General features: G+C 41.8%; 1 protein-coding gene across 1 annotated transcript in view; it reads left to right on the forward strand.

The window, feature by feature from the left end:
* Positions 1-25236, forward strand: part of pkp4 (plakophilin 4) — a gene marked incomplete in the record, with an annotated part of 59694 nt that overhangs the window by 27911 nt on the left and 6547 nt on the right. The window contains 9 exon segments of the mRNA XM_035676994.1: positions 8272-8442; positions 11229-11439; positions 12481-12613; positions 13764-13977; positions 20964-21147; positions 21971-22088; positions 22774-22965; positions 23276-23449; positions 23746-23896. Coding sequence (XP_035532887.1) covers positions 8272-8442; positions 11229-11439; positions 12481-12613; positions 13764-13977; positions 20964-21147; positions 21971-22088; positions 22774-22965; positions 23276-23449; positions 23746-23896 — 1548 coding nt within the window.

Below are 25236 nucleotides of genomic sequence, written 5' to 3' on the forward strand. Positions count from 1 at the left end.
AGAAGCGTACTGCAGAGAGTGTCCCTCTGCTGGACATCCACTGCTGGTGTGGTTGGAGTGAAACAGACTTCAAACCTTTTAACCAGAGGGGCGTTAAACGCTGCTCTTGAAGCATGCATGAAGTTCTCTTAACTGTATTCTAAATATCTAATATCACTGGCCATTACAGTTTGCACACTTGAATCAGGCTCTAACTAGGATTGTATGAATGTGCAAAAACAAAACCATGGAGAATTACAATATTAAACTCCACAACACCTTTCATTAGCTACAGAGCTTACTATATCGGTTTTCTATTCTATTGTTAACAGCAAACTAACTAATGATTAGTTGTTTTTTTATACCCTACAAGCTAATATTTGTTATCTTTGCAGGAAACTATGTTTTGCTACGCTCCATGACACACCACTGCCTCACAGTCATTTCTTTTCAGATTCAGTATCTGAGCACGAGAGACAAACAAAATGTATCATGGTCCAAATATTTACAGCCTGCACTACAAATCCTCCACTCCAATAAGTTCAAACAACGTATGAAATAGCCATTATTGGACAGCTTACAAAATGTAATAACTATGTTTTACATTCAATGTTTCCATGTGTTACAGGCTTTTAACAGGCAATACCACTTAGAAATAATGAGACCACTTACACTAATCAAAAGCTGACATTATAATTCCTTTGTGATTAACATTATTAATTAAATTAAAAAAAATCTTACTTATGCTGGAAGCATTTTACCCAATGGTATGCTCTTATTAAATGTTAGAGTGTGGCTCATTTAACATGACTATTACACCCTGTGTTCCTCCAGTGGTAAGAGACCACATGCTTTGCCCCATTTAGACCACACACACGCACACGCACACGCACACACAACACACACACACACACACACACACACACACACACACAACACACCAGTGATTCACAACAGCTTGTACCATGAAAAGAAAGGATAGTGAGGCAAATAACAGTACTGTATCTTTTCCTTGATTTGACCTTCGTTATTCTACTATTGCCTCTGTTATCCTATGGATCTGAGAGTCTGAGCATAAATGGCAGCATGTGTGTGTTTGCATTTGGGCACTGTGAGGGCTGTCATGGTCGCGTATCTCTCACCGTAAATGTCGTAACTCTGGGGGGTCATAGGGTCGGTGTTGCTGGAGCATGGGAGCTGGGCAGAGTGAGCGTAGTGCTGGGGCACGGGGGTATACTAGCCCCCCCTAACTGGGAGACGACGAGTGAGTTAGGCTGCGTTGGCGAGTGGAGGTTGATGCCGTCTACCTCGTCGATGTGAGCCCAGCCGGCCCGATGATGTCCCGCATAGGTGAGGTGGTACGGCTGGCGGTGCCTGTCGCGAGTTCGTAGGCCCATGAGTCGCAGTGCCAGCGGGGGATGTTTTTGTGTGGAGTAGGGTGAGCGGTTTGGGACCCCGACCCGTGGTACTGGTGCGTGGCAGAGGCAGGTTGTAGAGAAGATCTACATCACTGCAGCAATGTGAGAAGTTTAACTTAAGTGTAATTTAAAACAAAAACAAAACAAGATAAGTTACTCTTTAATTTGAGTTTATGAAGAATATTGGTTGACATTAAGTATGCATGGTGTTTATGCAATGTCAGCTTTAGTTTCCAAGTTAAATAAATGATAAGATGTTGGACTTTATACAAAAGGAGGCGGTGTCCTTATAAAGTGGAATAATCGAGTAAGTAGAAGAAAAACATTTCTACACATAATGGAGCTCCTTCCAAATCCATTATTTTCATGAGAGCATTATCAAGGCTATATTATAGGCACTCACCAAGGAAAAAAATGAGGTGGCTGTATAACTCCCTGTGTGGTGTAATTTATTCAGAACAGTTGGGGTGATGAGGAAGATAATAATTGGAGAATCTGCCTGCCCAAACTAGCTTGTGTGTCATCCTTTTTACGAGAAAGAGGCAAAAAAAAAACAAGCTCTGGCTAATGTTTTCTAACCAAACATGTATCTTGTTTAAATCTGGAGCCAATCAGTTTTCCCCTACAGCGAAAGGGAAGAAACCAGCCTGTGCTGATTCATTCTCAGCCCTCACTTTTCAAGATATCCCTTGTAGATGTGAATGTAGCTTTGACAAATAATGAAAACCATAGTTATTACATAGGACAATCACACCTGTGTCAACATTGTAATGTATGAATGTTTTTCAGCTGGAGAAAATAAATGAAAGTAGTCATTTATAAGTGCTGCAAGCGGGGCTCCGCCATAAAATCTAAGAGCATTTTTGTTTTTCCCCCAAAAGGTAAAATAAGCACTTACTCAGCAAATCACTGTATTGTTGTTGCAAGGTTAATGGGCTGTTTTCTGCTTGACTTCATGCTGCCTGAGGATATCCTCAGATGCCCTGGTTGATGATGACGTTCAAGGTGAACATTTTTTTATGTCATTTTGTATCATCACTTTCCCATCATCTTCAGTGTTTGCATGTCGGTGCAGCATGTGCACGTGTTCACAATAATCATCTCCAACCGACTGTCATTGTTACCATAGAATACGCACGTTGTTCGCAATACGTACGTAATGCTACTTAATTTGTAGTTCGAGAGATATATTAATCTTTAGTTTGAATCCTACATAAATCAGAACAATTGTAATGGTTTAAAATCGTTTCTTAATACTAAATGTTTGTAGGTTCGCGTTTAAGCAAGAAGAACAATGCTGTTACACGCAGATAAACAAGTTGAGCTACATATGTTGGCTGCAACAACAAAACTCTATTTCACAAATATATACGTTAGTAAAATGTCCCGGCTCATCTTATATGTGGAATAATGCTGAAAATGCAGGCACAGGCGACTGCTGGGGGGCTTTGACTGTAGATCTCTCACAATCTATCTATGGCTCTGGTGCTAACTTGTGTGCTAGCACTTTGGGGCTGCAAACTCCTTGTTGGCACACACACTTATCAATCAGCTCTTTATCTGACTTTAGAAATCCGAACAATCTTTTAAGAGCAAGTGTTGTGTGACCTCTAGTTGCCAGAATTCCTCATCTTGTGGGGATGCGTTGCCCCTCTCTCAAACGTTCATTTTCAGGTGAATTCACAGGTTCTTATAAGTAGGCAGTTATGTCACACTGCTGTGACTGATGATGTTTAAAGCTGACGTAAATGGGTTTTCAGTCTCTGTCCTCTGAGCAGAGCGAGACACCAGCCTTGTTCTCCCCATGTCCCCTGTCTTTCTAAACCCCCCAGTCCCCCTTATTCTCTCACATACACTTTGGCGGAGCCTTTCCTCTAACACAGTAATTTTGTGTTTGATGAGCCATAGTGGAAGGAAATGGGATGATCACATGATCAGGCGCCGTTGCAAGGAATTTGGCAAACGCCATCTGACAGCCTAACCTTGGTATTGTTGCTGTTGGTGGTTTTCTGTCTGTATCTATCAGAAGATGTTGTTTTGCCTCCTTTCCTCACCTCTCTTTTGCAAACATGCTGTTTTTTGTGGTTCCCTCTTTTCTTTTCAACAGACGTCTGACCCCTTTATGTGTATTTTCTGTCTTCACCTGTCTTGTGCTCTCCTCTTTTTCCCTTCCATCATTCCCCCCCCCAACTGGCTCACCTCCCTGCCCTGTCATTGGCAGGAAGGCATACCTTTGCTCTGCTGCTGAAAAATGGAAAATGAAGACAAATTGTCCCTAATAATGTGCTCATTAGGCCCGATGACCATTTCAGAGCAGAGTGGGACAAAGAAAGAGAGCAAGGCAAAATGGCGTATCTGCATGTGTGCATTCTCAAAACTGACAACCAAGCCACCGTAGCTTTAACCATGGCACACTCTATTTGTACAGCTATTCTCAATTTTTATTTGTAACGGTTTTCTAGTCATCATGCCAGTACTCCTGCTTGTTTGGTGAGGGTTCTTGAAAATGATTTTTGTTGAGGAATGCAGTCAGCTGCATCCATTTAAGTGTTTGTTTCTCCAGAGCAAGCACGCGCCAAGCCGCCACCGCCCTTCATCTAGCCTCTGCCAAGTGTAATCTGTTAAAGCCACGGTGAGAGGGCTGAGGGGGAGAATTAAATGACTATAACGCACCAGGAATGTGGGCCATTCATCCTCAATAGACAGCAGTATGTTATTTCTCCCTGACAATTTGCAGATGCTTTTAGAAGTGACTGCAGCCCTTCTATCAGGGGAGCAGAGTACAGAAGGCAGACGGATTAGTCTCCTCTAAGGTTGTTTGAATGTTGCTACTTTCAGGAGTCAGGCTGCTGAGAGGGAGAGATATGCATGAAGGTTCCTGTGTCTGGGAGATTCTGTCTCTCTCACTCGGTCACAGCTGTGCCAAAAGCCCGATTCATGTGTCCGGGCTTTACATGGGATGAGAAGTCTCTGGTGGTCCTAGGCGGCCTCATTAACCCTCTTTTCATTTTCATCCTTTCTTTCCCTCCCCCCTGTAATATTCTTTCCTGCTTTCTTCTCTGTTGCTCCCGCCTTTCCCTTCTGTCTTCCCACTACCTCCTCTTTCTTCGTACCCCTCGCTCCCTTTAAACCTTTGAACAAGAGAAGCTGAACTGATTTCCTGCCAAGTTGCTGGCTAGTGGCTATTGTGTGCACCGCCACAGAGTGAAAGGCTTCCTGGGCTTTTGAGTGTGCCACTACAGCGCACAGCACACAGCAGCAGCAGCATTATTCAGATTTACTCTGTTGTACTCCCAATCCTGCACTACAGCACGCTTGCCATTTTAGATGGTTTAGAGTACTTGTTTATATGTTTTTCATACTTAAAGCAGCAACAAAGCACTTACTCTTTTTTTTTTTTCTTTCTCGATTCTGGCGGGCGGCCCCAAAAGTCGACAAAAGTGGTAGTGTTTCCGCCGCCTTGTTTAACTGATTTCAAGGGGAATCCGACCGAATCTGACCCAGAAGCAGGCATTATGAATTACTATATAGAAATAACCAATTTTGATGGCTGATGGTCTGTTCTTCTTATATTGTGTCATATAGAGGCATCAGTATTAAATGCAGCGGCAGTTAAAAACTCCTTGTAGTATGTACGTTTTTTTCTTTTGTGCCTCAAATCTATTTGGGTATTTAATAGAATTTATTGATAAGTCAGATATTGTGAACCTACAGTGTATATTGCAGCTGCAGTGGTTCATTTAGCAAAAAGCCACGAGAGAGCACACTAAAAGCGAAGAGAGATTTGCCCTGGAGTGCCTAAAACCCTCTAAGCTGCTCTAAAAGCATTGCACTAAGTGCCTCGTTGCTTTTATTAAACAGTGCTGAAAAATCATTTCTAATTGACTGGCTAATTGAAATGGCTGGTTTTTCCTCCAAGCAATTCTCAAACAATGGAGAAACAAATTATGTACGGTGGTCAAAAGGAGGGGGGTGGGGTTGCATAGGCAAAGAAGGCGAGATTTTAAATAAAACTCAGAGACTCAACTCAATGTCTGCTGGCTAAACGTACAGTCAGTTATAAAATTAAAATGGGAGAAATATCTGAAGTTTAACATAACCTTGACAGAAGTTATGTAGTGTTTTTTCAAGGCTTGTAAGCATCAACTTGCTTGCACTTGAACTGATCACTTGCATGAAATATGTTCTTATAGAGCCCTTGGGTACGTTGGGTGGAGTACTAACAAACCTGACCAGGTTCATGAGGAGAAAGCTGTACGAGCTCAGTCCGCAGCTTTGTTAAACCCTGTCAGGCCTGAGCAGTAGAGGCCCATTAGGATTTCTCTTGATTACCACTTCACCACTACCTGGTGGCCAATCCGAATTTACAGTACCAATATACTGTAAGTTGTGGTTTTCCCTCCCTTAATTAATGTTTAAAAAAATATATAGTCCATCAATTTCTATTAACTTAGCTCGTACACCATCTGAACTGCAACTTTTCAATAAACATGAACCATCAATCTTGTTAATTCCTTCTGTTATGCATTTGTTATGCAGCTAGAGGTTAGCAGGGTCTTTTGGCCAGCTGCTTGATGCCCCCCCTGAAAGCTCAGCCTCTTAAATGCTGAACACTTGGTGCTTCGGAGGTCAGCGACAGTCTGGCCCACTATCTACATCTAAAATCTTCCCTTGCCTTGCCCCCAGAGGCCCTCTGCTCCCAGAGGACGCAAACATTCTTATTTATTAATTTTCCTCCATCTCAGACTGTGACAAGAATCCCTCATTTAGCTGGTTCTGCATGGCAGAGTTGGTGTTAAGCAGCAGTCTGCGCTTGAGCTCACGCAGTTGGAGAGGACCCAAGTGACGTTTGGAGGCTCCTGAAATGTGCAATGAGCAGTTAGTTGCCAACTGTACACTGGTCCACTGGGCTTCACAGTTTAGTGAGCGTCACTGATGTGAGGTTTAACACAGACACAGAAACATAAATTCGATTTTCTACTATGCTTTATTTTTCTAATTACTGCCTGCTAACCCTACTGTTGGTCTGGGAAGGGTGTAGACCAACACGCTCTTCTAACCTGTTAGCAGTTTGCTTTATTGTAAGGGTTTATGGAGGAGGTTCATTGTCCTCCTGTTCCCACCACGTGATGATTTTAGCACCTCGATCTTCTGGTAGTAATTCTTGTTGGCAGCGACAAGGACCCTCATCCACCTTTCCACCCTCAAACACAGCTTCATCCACAGTTGGGAATCAAACCCTGGGTCTCACAGTGGTGGGCTACAATATAGCTCTGCATGTGCAGTAATGATAACTAAGTATCAGCATCTATAATAAATATGTTGTGATTACAGTGTAATGTAGACTTTCTTCCTCAAAAATAGTGGAAATAACACTTTCAAGTGCTATATCCTGTACTTTTCCTACATGTTTGTACAATTATCTGCTATCTAAAAATGTGTCTGCAAATTTCTTTTTCTTTATCCTAAAAATATATTCACTATAACTCTACTAGACAGAAACTAAATTTGTATTAGGGCTGCATAATTAATCGAAATATTATTTAAATCGTAATATGGTTGAGTGCAATATCCAAAGAAACTGCAACTTATGTGACAGCACCACATTATACTAAAGTACTGCAGTGCTGCAGAGATGCATCTGAACCGGACGGGACATATAACCTGTTGTTATAGTGATTTTTCTGGAAAGGAGTTTTAATTGGAGCACTCACCTGTGTGTTTCCTCTTCCTCACCCCCTGTGTCAGGTTAGCTTGTTGCTGATTACAGAAGCTGTTTCCCATATCACACATTACCCAACATCTGCTGTGGCCATGCTCTGATTGGTTCACATTCTCCTTGGTTCAGCACCGTTGGCTCTAGTTGGCGGATTTTCACCCATTTAGTGCAGTATTTATTATTTGCTTCCACCATAAGCAAAAAAGACCACAGGTTGACAACGCCAGTGCAAAATAAGTGAGTGAGTTGTTTCAAAGTGCAAGACTTAAGGCAATGCAGCCGACCGTCTTTGTAGTCCGCCTCAATGCAAGTTCTTTGAAGTTTGGCTTTGTGTGTCAAGGTTTTGTAGCTTTATAGAACATCTGGAAATGAACACTTAACATATTTGTAAAGCCTTTAGTTTGGATGAAAACATTTTGTTGCAGATTTTTCATTTATGAAAATCATTTAGTTATATTTCCTACCTTCCTTGAAGCATACTGGTATCCATTAATTTTCCGTCCATGAAAATTAACATAGAAATCTGAAACTTGCTTGAGAGAGGTCACATTGAACATCACATATTTTATTTTTGTCAAATTTGCATTATATTTGTATAGTAATGCAGAGCAGACTTTGCAGATACACTGAATCACCATGCAACAATTACATTAACTTTGACAACAATTAAAGGAGACATGTTGTGTAATATGATTGATTAGCTAACTCAAGCAAGTGTCAAGTCTCTTAACCTCCTTTAATACGTAACAGAACCACCAATGGCCTAGAAAGTGTGGGGAAAGTATTTGAAAGTCTAATATAAGCATGCATAATATGAGTATAAGCTCATATTAGGAAAAAAAAGATGTAATATCAAGCAGAAAGACATCCCATCTTCTTTCTGTTTCTCTTCTGCTCCTCCTTATTTCCACGCTCTGATATGTTTAGACATTTATCTTTAGCTGTTATCCAGAAAGAATTCCAGTAAATAAGCTGAAAGTCATTCAAAGTCCCTCTCAATGCCACGTTGACAAAACACATGGGAGTTGATTGACAGATTTCTTGCTCTTACAGGGCTCTAACCTTTGACTCTTCAGTTATGAGACTCTCTGGTTAATCACCAGACCACTCTGCTGCTAACAAATGTATCCACTAACCACATTCCTACATCTTCAGGAGTACGGAGCTCATATGCCAGTCAGCACAGCCAGCTGGGCCAGGACTTAAGGTCAACCATATCCCCAGACCGCCACATTGCACCAATCTACGAGGATCGGACGTTCCAGGGCCCATTGTACCGCAGTCCAAGCCACACCCAGCAGGGCACCCTCTACAGGAGCACCTCAGGTTGGTCCCACATTTTATATTTTACGGTGAAACGCATGCAAGGATGATGACAAACCGCCCACAAAAGGATAGAAAACCATTATGATCCAAGACGTGTATAACACCATCCAAGACGTGTGTATACATATGGGATTACGTATACACCTCTCATCTATCGGCTGTCACCTTGTAATGACATCAAATGCAAAGTCTGCTGCAGAGACATGGTCTTCAAAAGTAATTGTCGGTATACTATATTTTAGGATGTTTTGTTTCAAAATATCCAATGTCCTCACAACACTAATGAGACATTTTTGTCTTGCTTTATTCGTGTGATTTTGCCTGCTGGATTGTAACAACACAACAGCAACAGAAGTGATCATTAAAGCACTGCAATTCCCATTTGCTACCAGGCCACAAGAAAACAATATCAGTTGGCCAAAAAACACAATAACACAAACATTTAGAAAAAACAATAATTATTCTACAACTTTACAGGCTATTGTGCGGTCATTACCTTTTAAACGGATTTTGATCTGCAGTCTGGCATCAGCTACTTGATCGGCATGTACTTTGTTCCATCTACTGTTGCCTTGATATCTAAAATTTGAGGGGAATTTGAGAGAGTTTATCATATAGTATTACGTCCTTCCGGGCCTGCAGGCCACTCCACAACAATGTCAATATAAAAATGGTCCGCAGTGCAAAAAATAGCTGACAGACGTCTCAGTGTTTTTGTTTTGGGCAAATTTGTAACCAATCAGACTTCAAATGATTTCAAACTTAACAGAAATTTCATTCTGTTTTCCTATATTCCTTAATTTTCTGTCCTCTTTTTCTCGTGCTGTCTCTGTGTCGTCACGCAGTGGAGTCATGCAGGTCAAGATAAGCACTATTTCCTTCCTCCCTCTTAATATTTTCCTTTCACGCAGACACAGAGTGCTTTGTTTTTCTTATCTATTACAAATGTTCCCTGTATCCTCAAAACTCTCAACGTCTTCAATTAATCTGGGGCCCCTTGACTCACGGAGAGAACACCATTGCTCTGTCCATCTGCCCTTTAGTGCTATGTATGTTATGTCTTTCTTTCTTGCTTTCTATTTTTCTTTCTCTCTGTCACCCACTCCCTTACATTCCCCCCTCCACTGTCAGGCAGAAAGGGTGAGACATGAGTTAATAGGCAGGTACTGATATGTCATCCTGCCACAAAGGAGTCCATTACCCGTGTGTCACACTGAGAATGAGAAGAAGGATGGAGGGGCCAGGGGACAGCTACCCACATCCACAGCCTGCTCTCATCCAGCTCTCCTGATGTTGGCATTCTCATCGCATCATCCCTCCTGCCTCAGATACACATGCTTAGTCTGCACCAACACACACACACACACTCCATTCAGCCTTCTCCTTGGCACACCGGAGATCTGCTTAGACCGATAAGTTCACTAATAAATGCTATTGATGCTGTGGAGGAGCCCCCAGACAAGCCACTATAATGTGTTTATGCCAGCTATATTGAAAAAGGCTAGAGGGGCGGAGCTGGAGGGGAGGGGGTGTTCAATATGGAGTCTTTGTAAGAGCTACCTCATTAGAAAAATCCAATTTGATCCCAGCGTCTTCTTTGTTATGTTTTTGAAATGAAGTTTCAATGAGCCATTTTCCCCCCCACCGGCTTTCCACACATTCGTTTGGCTTCTCCTGGAAGCTTGCACTGTACTTTTGGCATGTAAGTGGGAGATTTTTATGTTAAGTAGAAATATTGATCCTTGGCTGAAGAGATGAGGAATGGGATCGAAAGAGTTCTGGTAAAATTGCAAAGCTACACTATGTTGTTTTTAATTTCTCTTGCAGTGTCTTTGGCTCTGTTGGCTTACATTTTGGGAGATAACCATATTGCAGGGTGGTGCTACTGCCCAACATAGAAGTGCACTCATGTGAGAAATTGTGTTTTTGGAGCAGCACCACAAGTTGACGTCTTGGTTTCTGGGAGGAGGGAGTTTGAGCACGCACATGCCCAGTCCTGTTGGATGTCTGATAGGGATCTGACCAGTGCGGCAGTCACGCTGCCACACATCACGTGGCTCTGGTGAGAAGGAGGGCTAAATCCCTGCTTGTTTTTGCAGTTCTGTGTTTGTGACCCATTGTGTTAAAAAACTAGGTCATAATATCACTTGGAGCAAATGAAAAGAGGGAAAAAATGACGGAAGCGATATGCTGTCAGGCTGAATATTGGACCTTGTCTGGAAGGATGGCTTCTCTGCATGTTTGTGTTTGTGATGCTTCCGCTTTACTAGTGTATCTCTGACTGTTTTTGGACCTGGTCATGGTTTACCATTGCCTCTCTGCTGTGTCTGGCAAAGTTAGCCTCAGAATACAATGGCGCAAAGGACCGAGAAGGCGGTGAGGAAAGGATTTGTGGATCTTTGGAGCAGGTTGAGGCTTCCTGTCCTCTTTGGAAACCAGCAGGATCCCTCTGGTTAAACACAACCTTGTAAAAACTAAACAACAAGCAAACAGCCCCTTGAAGAAAGAAGACTGCTGCTCTGTGGAACCATGGGAGCTGTGTTTTCTCCTCATCATTAACTGGTTCCAGATTTTAGAATTTGCTGAGTCTGTCAGAACGGCCGCATGTTTGTATTTTCAGCTTGGTTTAAAGTTGTATGCTACCGGTGTGCAAGGCTCATATTTTAGCTGGAAAGGTCTGAAACGGTGCTGATCTCCGCTAACATGGCTTTGTCAGCTTAAATGTATTTTTTTTCTTTTTTTAGTTTAAACTGTCTATCTGAAGGTTTTGGTTTTTTGGCCCTCAGGTGTGGGGAGTCTCCAGCGGACACCCAGCCAGCGCAGTGCCATGATCTACCAAAGAAACAACTACGCTCTCACCACAGCAGCCACCTATGCTGATCCATATCGCTCGGCACAGTACCGGCCCTCCGATCCCAACTACAGTCGCCAGGCTGTAGTCATGGATGATGGCGCCACTCGCTCACCCTCCATTGACAGCATTCAGAAGGATCCCAGGTAAGTGTAATGCTGTGTTTTAAACTACTAGATGTAATCAGTGGTTAGTAACCAGTGTAGTGTAGCAGGAACCAGTCATCCAAAGGGACTACTTATGCTTACAAGGCATCCCTGTTCTGCTGGGTCAACACTGGTGTCCTCTTACTATTCAAACAAGGAGCCCCCTGGGCAGTCACATGCGGCTCTAGCCTTTAAGCTCGCTCTACTATACCCGGCCACTTAATAGTAGATTCTCACATACACTGAAGTGCTGCGTCTGCCCTTGTCCTACAGACATGTGTAAGTGTAGAGAGTGGGTCGACCTCTGCGGTAAACCCCTGACCTTGCACATTTGGAGCTTTGTTTACACCCGTGTACGTTGCTGTAGTGTTACTACTTGAAGTGAGTGCACCAGTGGGACCACCATGACCCAGGTCCATTCAGGAAGTGCATCAGAGAAAAATGTCCCTGAGAATATTTGACAGGATTTCTGTCTAGGGAAATCCACCAGTGTATTTTTCAGCTTTGGCTGTTTGTGCTGTGATATAATCAAGACAAAAGGAGTTTGACCAGCCTGGGGTCTCGCTGCACATAATTCACACGCAGTGAGGAAATAACATATCTGGCACAACTCAAACACTAGTAATGTAATTTTGCCACCTAGATTTATCAAATTATCAAAGACTTAATCAAATAGAAGACTTTCAGTAAGTTAACATGCCAATAGATATACAACAAAGGATTTTTTTAATCGATTTTAGAGTGTAAAAATAGTTTCTAAGTTTATTTCAAGAGCAGTCTAGAGACGATGCTTTTCTCAATTCTTTCCTTAGTGTACCTCATACAGAAAAGCAGTAATCCAAGTGTGACCAGAGTGGATTGTTATATAGAACCGGATGTGAATGTAATTTCCTGGGCTTATCAGTTTGCCCTGAGGTGCTGAAGTATTTGTTGTTGGGTTTTTTTTTAGGGGAAACTGTGCATGTATTTTTTTTAAGGAGACTTACTTTGTTTCTGCATCTGTCGTCATGCTGATACTTTTGCACCCCACCTGTAATCTAGGGAGTTTGCGTGGCGTGACCCAGAGCTGACAGAGGTGATTCACATGCTGCAACACCACTTCCCCTCGGTGCAAGCGAACGCAGCCGCCTACCTACAGCACCTGTGCTATGGCGATAATCGAATTAAGACGGAGGTAGGTATTGTACCAGTCATCCTGTGTCTTATTTTAATTACTTATCAACATATGTGCTCAACCGCCTTAACTTCGCATAATTATTTCACATTATGCATATGTTTTTGCGTTCATTGGGGCCACTTGCGTCTTGTTTAAAGGGAAGCTGCAGTGTTTTACAACTATTTGTTTTTTGCACTTAACTTGGCTCACTTTTGGGTTTAACTTCCAGCTAAGTGGTAACTAATCTGCCAAATCTTTGGCTAATCTCACTCTTCCTTGTTGCATGATAGGGCCTGTTTTATAGCTTTTTGCCCTGCTCCAAGACATCAAGAATTACTTTAGTGAGTCAGTGTCATCATATCCAATAGAGGTGATGGCTGGAGTTGCAAAAATAAAACATAAGATTTAATTGACTATAATTATTATTATAGACTATAAGAAGGATTAAGATAAACACTTTGTACAGACACTCATGGTCCCCAGAGGATGAAGCCTACTGACTTTGGTGATCCTCTGTCTTTTTCTCTAGTGCCAGCATTAGGTTGACAACTATTGGATGGATTTCCATGAAATGTTGCATGGATATTCATGCCCCCCCTCAAGAGGAATTGTAATAACTTTGATGACCCCTTAAATGTTCCTCTTGGGGCGTCATCAAGATGCGTTAGCCTTGAGCTCTCTGGATTTTCACGGCTTAGCAATTTGTACTACAGTAGTAGTAGTTTTCAAACATTAAAGGTCAAGCTTGTCCTTTAACTGTGATGCATTTCGTCGAAAGAAGTTGATTTCTGACAGGAAGGCACAGAAAGAGGAATAAGACATCAGATATTCTAAGACGATAAGTGATTCATACTATATAATAAAAAGCGGGAAGCTTATTTTTCAGCTTCATTCATCTCTCTAGATGAAAATGTAAATTTAGTCTGTCAAAACAACCATCTCCTGTGGTTAAGGCTTTTTCTATGGCCACAGATTAGCATTACCTCTCCAAATAATTTGTATCTTGTATGAATACATTTCCAGTGTGTAGATTCTCTCACATGAATAAATGCATGATTTCGCCCTCCATTATACAGTATATGAGCTGAAAAAATGCTGTTAGTGGTCGGAATCTTTTTTCCCACCTGATGTGGTGATGTGTGTGTGATCTCATTCACATTGTCCATAGGTGTGTCGATTGGGCGGAATTAAGCATCTGGTGGACCTACTAGACCACAAGGTGCTTGAGGTCCAGAGGAACTCTTGTGGAGCTGTGAGGAACCTAGTTTATGGCAAATCTATGGATGAAAACAAGATCGCTGTGAAGAACGCAGGAGGGATTCCAGCTCTGCTCCGCCTGCTGAGAAAAACTGTAGATGCAGAAGTGCGGGAGCTTGTCACAGGTAAATCAGCATGTCTTGAGAATCTATCTGCACTTTATAAACTGAGAGTCCTGAGCTTGATAGTTTCTACCTCAGTATTCTTTCACCCCATTTTATATCTTCAAATTGCTTTTTCTTTTTCCAAACAGCAGTCAAAAACCCCAAGATATTTGATTCACACTTTTTTAGAATAGAAAACCATCACATCATCAAATTTAGGAAGCTGGAACCAAAGAATATTGGGTGTTTTTTTTACTTGTAAATAAAAGCTAAAAGCAGCCAAAATCAATATTGTTATAATAACAAATAAAATGACAATGTGAAAACAACTGCAGCTCATTTAGTAGCTTCACTCTCACTGCTCTAGAGTTGTTTTTGACTGCAGCAGTCAGCTGTTTTCACTGAAAAAAGCTCTATTAACCTATTGTACACTATCTGCTCAGCACCAAACAGCAGACGGACCATTGACTGTATATATAAGACAGACACAGTCAGAGATTAGCTGGTGAACACAGTGGAGCATTGAGGAGCTAAAGAGCCAGATATTTCCCTCAGGAGTTGGTAGAGACCAAAGCAAAGCTAAAAGAGAGTGACTATTAGATTTGCATTCATCAGGTTTATACAAACAGAACTCTATATGAATGACCAAGTTTATCCTTAACTGCTTGATGTTTTAAAAAAGCAACTGTTTGCTAACAAGTTAGTCAATGCTGTGCTCACAACTTGCTTCCATAACTGCCCTGGCCAAGTGGCCAAAGATGTTAGTTATTGCAGTTTAAACGTTAATTTAAAAATATTTACCAAAATTGTTGTCTAATGTTGGTCAACTAATCAGTTACCCGACTTGTCATTTTAGCTCTACTGTGATCCGGCACAGTAAAGCTGGATCTCATGCTCTTAAGAGATCTATTGTGAGGTTACAGCAGGACAGGAACATTGTGTTGAAGATACTGAATAATTTACCTGACAAACCAGAAGAGATAGAGTACCATGTTAGTTTGGTTGCTTGTGACTCTTGATGTGGTCTCTGAACGTAGCTCATGCTTATCCGGCGCTGCATGTCATGGTCAACCACTTGATGTTGCTCGTGGAGATTAAGAGTGAATTAAGATATGCTGACTAAACACTTAAATAAACTGCTTAACGTGGTCTATCCTAAGATTATGGTAGTCATAGTAACTGAGTCACAGAGGCTTTTCCTTAAGTTGCTGCTGCTGCTACTGCTCCTGTCAGTACTAGTTATGATATGTGCACAGAAATGAAACTACATTTCCACAGAATTCATATTCTTTTATTACCTCGGCTGCTGAGAGATTTAGCTCCTTCTCTGTCTGAAAACAACTGTCCCTGACAGCCTGCTTGTCAGTCTCCTCCTCTCTGCATTGGGCTGTGTGTTGTCTAAGCTCTGCAAACAGGGTATAAATCCATGTTGTTTAGGATCAGGGTGGAGCACTACAGAAATAAGCAAGCCAAGACATTTGGCTCCCAGGTTGCTGAGTCAGCTGTTTGAGCTCAGCTCCAGCCCCCGCTGTAACATGGTCTCAGATTACATTCCAGTGGTCCCCTGAAGGAAAACAATACAGCCGGAGTACAAACATAACACTCTGTAGCATTTGTATATTGTCTAGGAGGAGATAGTCTTCAGATTCCTGTTTAAATTGAGTATCTGTTTACTTTGCCTAACACATACCAAAGGAGAACATTGTAAAAAGTGTACAGTTTGTCTCTGCTCGTACTTGTGCGTGTGGTAAAACACAATTAAGCGCACAGGAGCCACTTAAATTCTTTTCTCTGCTCCCTTCATTCAAATTTCAAAAGGTTGCGCAGACATGTGTTTCCCAATCAGAGTAGGCTGCTTTAATGTGAGCTCTGTTTTAAGTTTTTTCCCTTTCATCCACTAGTCTGAGAGCCTGCCGTGGCTAATTGGTGGTGCAGGCCCCAGGATGTGGAGCAATTGGAAAAGGTCAGCGGTGCTGCATCACCTCTGGTTAATTACAGCTGATGAGAACAATCCACATAAAGAGCTTTCAGCTGCATGACAAGGGCTTCCCACACCAGAGCTTTAAGTGGTGCAGACAGGAATCATTCACTCACCAGCAGCAGCCTTTCTACTTATAAAGCACTGTTGGGCAATGTTATATATAAATTAATGTATAAATTAAATATAACACAACTCAGTGTTGTCGAAGTTGGTGAGGAAGCAAGCCAGGTGTCAGGTGAACTTAGCTTGAGCAGCCTTTTGGGAGCTCCCATTGTGTTAGTGGCTCCGTCTCGACTCCGCTGGGAGGTCCAGGGTGTCACCTGTGCTTCATTAGAACTAAATGCAAGAACAGGCCACCCCCTGCTCCTGGTCAGAGGTCATGTTGTGGGGACGCACAACGCGACCTCAGCTCCCTTACCTGCCTTGTCTTCTAGCAGCTGTTGTGGTTATGGTTCTGTCCTCAAACAGCCCTTCAGATCAAAAGGCCAAGCCTCACAGCACTGCCATTAGCTCCATATACCAGGAACACCTGAAAATCACACATACACAATGTTTCGTTAGCCTGTGTGAGAAATTTTATTGCTCCCCTTATCTTGGCTTTACTTTGGCAAACTTAACTACATTCTTAATCATGATTTGAGCTTTTGAGAGTCTGTATGTTGCCCTTAGACTTAAAATACATTATGTGCTGTGTACTTCCCATCTGTTGCTAGAAAAGACAAATCTCTGGATCTGGTATGGTTAAGCAATGAACTTCACAAACCCCTCGTCTCCTCTTGCATAGAAAATTGTACTTGAACCAGTTCTTTGTTGTATTTTTTTCCTGTACTGTTGCCCTCTTGGTAAATGGACATGCATTCATATAGCGCCTTTCTAGTCTTCCAAACACCCAAAGCAATTTACACTACATGTCCATTTACACACACTGATACATACACTGATGGCAGAGGCTGCCATGCAACTGCTCATCAGAAAGCGACTCATGATAATTCACAGACACTCACACACCTATGGCACAGCCTTCAGGAGCAATGTGGGGTTCAGTATCCCGAACTAACTGATGAGAACAACCCACTGCAGTCATGCGTTAGCTTATATTGTCTTTGTTTCTGTAATTGTATTTATTTTGGGTCTTTTCATTGCATTACAACTCATGAATGTCTCATTCTGTTAGGGACATTTCCTTATAGGCTTTATTGATCCCACACCGGGGAAACTCGCTTGTTACAGCAGCTCAAGATACAACACAATAGATAATAAAATACACTTTACATTTAAATAAAATAGATATAGATTAAAAATACGAGATATAATAGAAATAGAGAATAAGAGTTATGTGTACACTATATACACATTTTATATACATATATGATTGATACCATGGTATTTGCACACAGCGCTATATTTGATAACGTTTGAGAACTTGATCAAAATCAATTAGTCAGCTGCATCTTTACAAAATGGCAAACTCTTTAAGATTAAAACTTGTTTTTACAACTCTAAACCTGCAGACCTGCATACAAAACAGTGCAATACAAAACAAAACATGGAATGAAGATTACATATTGTTGCACTATCCTGTTATGGAGTTTTTTATTTGGCTCCAGTCCTATCTTTATTTTTATCCTTTATCAGACTAGAAACAGTTTGAACCAATCAACACGTCAAAAACAAGTTTCTGGTAAATACTGTTTGCCACAAACTTTGAAAAAGTTTCCAGTGAACGCAAACATTGTGGCATCAGCACACATACACACAGTCGCCGAGTGTTTGCATGGATTGCTTTGCATTGATTGTTTGTTTTGTTCGAGAGCAAAGAATGAGGAGGTTAAGACCTTTGGATCAAATGAAAAATGAGAAACTAAATTTGATCCAAAAATAAATCCAGTTATAGCCGTGAGCAGCAGTGCACTGGCTTCCACTGCAAGATGGAGAAAATTAGAAACACCCACTAACCTCGAAAGTACTCACCAAGCTGCGTGTCTGAGGTTTAGTCGATGCAGCATTGAAAAGTTTCCAGTTCCACTCCCAAAAATTGAAAGGTTAATATATATTGGGCAGTTTCTGAATGATCAGCAGCTTTTTACAGAATGAAGTAAATGCCCACCCGGTAACCGACCTTACAAAGTCAATGGCATGCTGACCTGTGGTTTAAGAGGCGAAGTTTGTGAACGGAGCAGTCTGACATTCTGGAAATCAACCAAAAGATCAACCTAATCTCTGTGTGTTTAGTAAAGAGAGGGTTGCAGGTTGTTTTGAGTCTTGGTGAGCACAAATACTGGAAGTATGGAGAGCTTTTTGGTGACTAGAAGCTTGCTAGCTTAACAGGTTATACAGAAGCATGTAAATAAGACAGTACAGTACACTATATGCCATACTGACAAAAAGCTACCTACTGTGGACTGATTAGTCACACAAAACTTAGTGGGATATTGGAGTCAGTGTAATTATTACAACACGAGTTAAACTGACCATATTTTCTACAAATATCATCCAAACATTTGTATTTGCATACAGAGAAATACAAAAAAAAAGAATAGAAGACCTGTTTTGGAACAGTTAGAGGTTTGTGAGCAATTGTTGGTTTTGTTTGCCAAAGCTGACCTCAATGAACTATCACGGCAAATTGTCACCCCACATTGTCTGTTAGAGACCTCTTTTCCCCTTTGTGGTGCAGTTTGTCTCTTCACTATGAAGCATCTAACAAAGGCACTCTGAACTCTATTTGTAATTCAGCGTGCCTTTTTCATGCCACTATGAATCTGTTTAAGCTGTCTCTTTATACGCTCATAATATGAATGAGAGTTTGTCTAATAAAAGGTTGCAACCATTACTGTAAAGTTTTGGCCTGGTTTATGCTACCATTGTTAGCCGGCAGTTGCTTGCGACAAAAGAGAATAAAAAGTGGAGGTGTAAAATCGTGGATAACTTGCAATAAACGTTATTGATCTACACCCAAAACTGGTGAATGGTTGCAGATAGCGCCAACAGTGCCAGGCAAATGTCGATCCAGTTTTCAGTTCAGTTAGTTCTTGGATCAGTGCTTCAATTGCTGTTAGACATTCTAACAAGCTTCATATATTCTCTGTATTGAGCCTCTGTCTCTCTGCTTGTGCTCTCTGAGTCTCTCTCGGAGCTTAGCCCTGGATACACTATTGGCCATGGTGTCACAACATGGTTTACTTTGGGTCAGTGTTTCAAAGCCAGGCCAAGGCACCTGAGAAAAGGCCACTGAGCAGAGAGCACAGTTTAGGACTCTATTTACACGCACACACATACACACAGATACAGGTCTGCTCCATCTGACTGTCAGATTTGACTTATGGGTATTGCCGCGGGTGTTGCGCCACTGACAGCGTTGTCAGTTACACCTCAGTGAATTCATCTGTTGATTTCTCCAGCATGCCACCGTCTCCATAGGATCAGTCTGAAATCCTGCAGAGAATGTTCTACAAATTGACATTAAAGCGGGTGTGGAGGAATTTGCCAGCGAGGGAGTAGATTGTGGAGGTAAAACGAGCAGGGAAGTTGGTCAGCAGGCGTGAGAGAATTTTATGTTATTATCGCAACATTAGTGGTCCGATTTCAGGTCAATCCTTGTGTGTCCGAGTATCCCGTGAGAAAGGCAAACACAGACCCGAATGTGATTGCGTAAGGAGCAGAGCTCGATCACCGCAGAAGGATTTGATTGAAATGTATCCCACAGCCTGAGCAGAGCAAAGTCGTCAGACCACCTGATGCTAGGCTTTCGGCATACAGCCCAATATACACTGCTGGCAAGCTCTGATAAGAAGCACATGCTGCATGTTAACCTTCGAGAGCCAAGTATCACTTAATTCTCAGCTTTGTCTTGATATTTTCCCCCCCCAAAAAAATGAAATAATTAAAGTTCAGTTAAGATTTTGAATGGGTTTTAAAGCACTTTGATGTAGTGTTAATAAGGATAATGGTAAGTAAAATGGCTGTTGATGAAATGACTGGAAGAGACACAGCTTGGCAGACACATATGTTTCTATGTAGCTTGTTGCCAGCAGTGTATCTGAATTGGGCTCCTGGGCCATATTATAGACTATTATTGTCTCCATTGGTTCAATTAGAGAGGGGGAACGGTGTGCTGAGAGCAAATAAACAGTGAGGTTAGGACCCAATGAGGTATCCTTGTGTGCAAGGTAGTGATACACACAGAGGTCAGTGTAATAGCTTGCCCTGGTTTGTAGGTCATGTACTATGTTTTGTATTTACAAAACAATGTTAGAAGGATTAGAGAGAAACCAATTACACAATTGGACACAAACATTATGCATAAGTCATGAAGCAGTCACATTTGGACCACTTAACACACATGCATGCTCTACATGCACTTTGTAGTTTTGTTGTGGCTGCATTTTTGAGTATTAGCCTTGTATTTAACCTTGTGTCTTTACAGTAGATTCCAGCTTGTGCAGAAATAGACTCCTCCAAGGTGGCTGGTGCCCTGCAAAAGTAGTATAAGCCTAGCAGCAAGAGGCAACTAATTAGGAGAATATGCTACATGATGGCTAATCCTTGACAGATGCAGCATCAAAGGCTGCCAGGACTGTGCATGATTATCGGTGGTTACCAAAAGTATATTTGAATTGAGTAAAATGATGGCATAATTTCAAATGACTGAGCCTATGCCATATGGATCTCCTCCCCGTCCTCTTTCTTTCTCATTTCATTTCAAGCTAATAATCTTCACCCCGAGGATATTCTGCCGAGATGAAATTTGATGGGAGCGTCTGATGCCTTGATGCTAGAGCAGTTGTTTCATTTGTGAAGTATTTTCTCTTGGATTCTGTGTGTGTGTGTGTGTGTGTGAGAAAGTCTGTCTCCAGTTGTTTGTGTGTGTTTATCCGTGGACACACATCCACACACTGCGCTATTAAAAGCCCAAGTTGTTGGTGTTTCTTTTGGGTTAACCTAACTGCACATGACAGCTGATATAACTGGAGGTCTGCATGCCTGTTTTCTCATTGCCTGTGTTTGCGTGCGGGTGTCTCTTCAGGGGTGCTGTGGAACCTGTCGTCATGTGACGCTGTCAAGATGACAATCATTCGGGACGCCTTATCAACTCTGACCAACACTGTGATCATCCCTCACTCCGGATGGAGCAGCTCCACCTTCGACGACGACCACAAGCTGAAGTTCCACTCCTCCCTGGTGCTGAGGAACACGACAGGCTGTCTGAGGTAAACCACCTGATGAACACACTTGGTACTAGCACCCCACGGTGGACAACTGGTGCTATTACATCTAGTTTGGAACCAGCTCATACGGTGTTTATGTTAATGTTGCTTTGAGGACAATGTAATACTGGAGTGTGACTCACCACAAGCATCAACACAAAAAATGAGACCAATGAAGAGTCACATTCCCATGGCTGTAAGTATGAGAATGGTGTGTTTTGTCTTATAAATAATGGTTTTAATATACAACAAAACAGAAAATTTTCATAATCTCTGGTTATTGTGTATAATTGAATCAAAAGCTAGGATTTTTTTGTTTTGTGTTTGGTCTCTGTTTCCAGGCCATCGTCATTTCATAGACTATTACCGTCAATGATGTAATATTCCCAGCTTTTCTCCTGGGGCTTCTTCCTTTGAAGACATTGTGCTGCAGGAAGAGTTTAGCCTCTAACTGGTGACAGCCAGTTGAGTGTGTCTGTATCTCTTTGCACGCATACTTGCATAGATATAGTTGTTTGTGTGTGCATGCACTCTTAGTTAGTTCCTTATTCATTCAGCAAAGTGGTATAATGACTTCAGTCAGACCACACACACACTTCATACATTATGGATGGCGTACAGGGATGGTAAAACCCTCATTGCAAATTCAAGTGGGACACACACACACACACACACACACACACACACAGCTACCCTTTTGTCTATTTGCGTATGCTCATTTGTTTGTTGAGCAAAGCCCCAAATCAAAGGCCTAATTTATTTGTGTGTGTGTGTTTGTGTGTGTTTGTGTATGTGTGTTGTGTGTGTGTGATGTGCTTTTTAAAAGGAACCTGAGTTCAGCTGGCGAGGAGGCCAGAAAACAGATGCGCACTTGTGAGGGCCTAGTTGACTCACTACTCTATGTCATCAAAGCCTGTGTAAACACCTCTGACTTCGACAGCAAGGTACGCTCTGAGACACACACACATACCCACACACCCACACACACACACACCCCACACACATACTTAGCCAAGAGGGAAACATGCTACCACATGATAAGAGGCTCTGGGGAAGAATCCTACTTAACCCTGTTTGAATCATTTTATTGCCTGTATATAAAATTCCCTCACAGCATCCAGCAGCAACTATTTTATTTACTTTGTTGCCCAAAGTACAACCCATACATGCACAACAGTAGACATTCAGAATCTGATAGACTAGCTCATTGATCTTGTTTATAGTATATTGACATTTTTAGCAGTGGAAATGAAATCAGATCTCCAAGACATGCATTTGTGCACCATATACGACGTGAAAAGTCAAGTGGCTCTTCTGTAATGTGAAGATTGCGTCTTAATTTTGTCAAACATATATGCTAATTGACATTCTGTGGGGCAAAACCTGTACAGCGCTCAAACAGCGTGAAATTAAATCTATTTGCTCTGGTCCAGATATTCTTTCTAACTGGAGACCCTTGGGTTCCATAACGAATTGATTTGTGACGCCGTAAATAGCGCCACACATTGTCTGTAGATACTGTAGCGTGCTGCACACAGTTTATTGTATTGAAGCTTTTGTCATGGTGATTTAGAAAGCCGCTGGTATAACTACCCACTCAAACCCCTGTCTCCTTCTGCCTGCCGCCAGATTGTGGAGAACTGTATTTGCACTCTAAGGAACCTGTCATATCGTCTGGAGATGGAGATGCCGCCATCCCGACTGATAGCGGGGCAGGAGCTGGACGGCTTACTGAGCAGCGAGTCGCCCAGTAAAGAGGAGGATTCCAGCTGTTGGGGCAGGAAGAAAAAGAAGAAAAAAAAGAGCTTGCAGGAAGAGACAGTGAGTGTGGGGCTTTTTAAATGGAGGCTTAGAGTAGTATTCAAATCAGCAAAAAGTTTGCATTGTGCACATTTATTCAACATGAAAACCATGCAGCCCTAATCTGTTTGTGGTACATTGTGTATAGTAATGTGTATGTTTTCTCATGCTTCATTCCCCATGAACTGCCCTCCCAATACCTCTCAAATGTTAAAATTCAGTTTAAGGAAGGGAGGGACATCTAATTAAAATCTGTCACCAAAGGTAATAATGAAAAATATGCATCAGAACCTGCATTTAGTCTGACTAAACACTGTGGTTGTTTGTTCAGTGGGACGGTGTGGGACCCATCCCTGGCTTCTCCAAGTCTCCCAAGGGGGCAGAGATGCTATGGCACCCTTCGGTGGTTAAGCCTTACTTGACACTGCTGGCTGAGAGCTCAAACCCCGCCACTCTGGAGGGCGCCGCTGGGTCCCTCCAGAACCTGTCAGCGGGCAACTGGAAGGTACAGTACCAATGTTTGTGTATCTATGTACACACAAACAAATACACACATTCTCTTTTGTTTGTATACACAGTCAAATGTGATATCCTAGGAGACAAAGCATCTATTCAGCTGGTTAAAAAGGATTTAACAGCTCACCTCCTCTGTGTCAGTCAACGCTGACGTCAGTTTTACACTTGGAATCACACAGGCTAAAATGTGCATTTCAAGACCATCCAATTTCCCGTGTGGCGTCTAGACCCTTTTTTTTTTTTTTAAGGTTTAATGCCTTTTTGTGTGTGTTTCTGTGTGTGCAGTTTGCAGCATACATTCGTGCAGCAGTGCGTAAGGAGAAGGGGCTGCCCATCCTAGTGGAGCTGCTGCGGATGGATAACGACAGGGTGGTGTGTTCGGTTGCCACTGCTCTGAGAAACATGGCACTGGATGTCAGGAACAAGGAGCTCATAGGTCAGGAGCCACAGCATTAAACAGCTAACATTTCAGACTCTCATGGATTTAGAGGAGTTAAATAACATGATTCTACTACTATACTGTTCTTACCTTGGCTGGATTACTTCCTCATGCCCTGATAAGCCATGTTTTAAATGGGTTTAGCTTGGCTACATGCTCAAATGCAGCCAAAATATGAATATAATATAGACTATGCAAAAATACTCCAAAGGCTGCTTTCTTAAACAAATACCTTTTTTTAAAGAATATTTAAGTTTAATATTCTTTAACATGTTAAATAATTGAACAACCAATTCTAGTTGACATTACTGAGAGCTGCTTCTTCTCTTTTTCTCTGTACTGCATGCCACAGTATTGTAAATCGCAGCGCACTCTGCTGGATAAACTTTGCAATGACACCAATATATTACCACAAACATTTATTTCTGCATTATATACTGTAAAATATCACATATGTATAACACATACGATACTGATATGTCTGCGAAAGGCCAATATTGGCTGGCCAATATTTCACTTGGGCTCTAATATAATATATTGATGTGCATTACAAATACTTTATCTAACTGCTGAGTAAGGAAGTATATAGGGTTTATAAGGAGGTATATGCAGGAATTGGTAATGGAAATTGGTACAACATGTATCAGAATTTGACTGTATATATAGTACATTTCGTCCCAAACTGTTTCATGCTTTGAATAATATACCTGCTGACAACATGAACATTGTCAAACTTGTTTAAAATCAGGTTTTTAAACTAAATGCGGAAACACAACCAGGGCATTTTGTAACCATTTTAACAGCCTTTTTTGTTCCATGAAACAGTCTCATTTAATGGAAAGCAAGTTTTAATGCGCTCTCTCTGTGGAATTAATGAGGAGTTACAGTTCCAGCAATGCAGGGGTGACGCCTGTAGGCAGAGGGGGGAGGAATTGCAGTGTTGGTTATGGTGCTTTTGGTTGTGTGTGAGAAAGAGGGAGAGAGAGAGAGTTTGTGCTGCATGTATTCAGGTCCTTCAGCTGGGCTGCTCTGCTGAAGGAGAGATAGGGGGAAACGATCCTTTATTAATACTGGGATGCACACACTCAGGTGTCCTTGCAATGATAACGCAATGTCATATAGGAAAACTGCCTACCTCACTGCAGTCTCAAGAAAAATGTATATGTAGTTTGTGGTATAAAAAGAACAAAATGTATTTCAGGTCACTGTGGCATGCCTCTACTTACACATTATGTAACAGGCAAAGTCCCCCCTGTTCTCTGTTCTGTACAGTTTGTGTGCAGCTAATGTGTTAGTTGCATATCTCACTTCCCCTCTTTTATCTCTCTCTCTCTCTC

This window comes from Morone saxatilis, unplaced genomic scaffold (assembly GCF_004916995.1).
Source record: "Morone saxatilis isolate NCDOM2014 unplaced genomic scaffold, NCSU_SB_2.0 Contig5, whole genome shotgun sequence".
Classification (NCBI taxonomy): Eukaryota; Metazoa; Chordata; class Actinopteri; family Moronidae; genus Morone; species Morone saxatilis.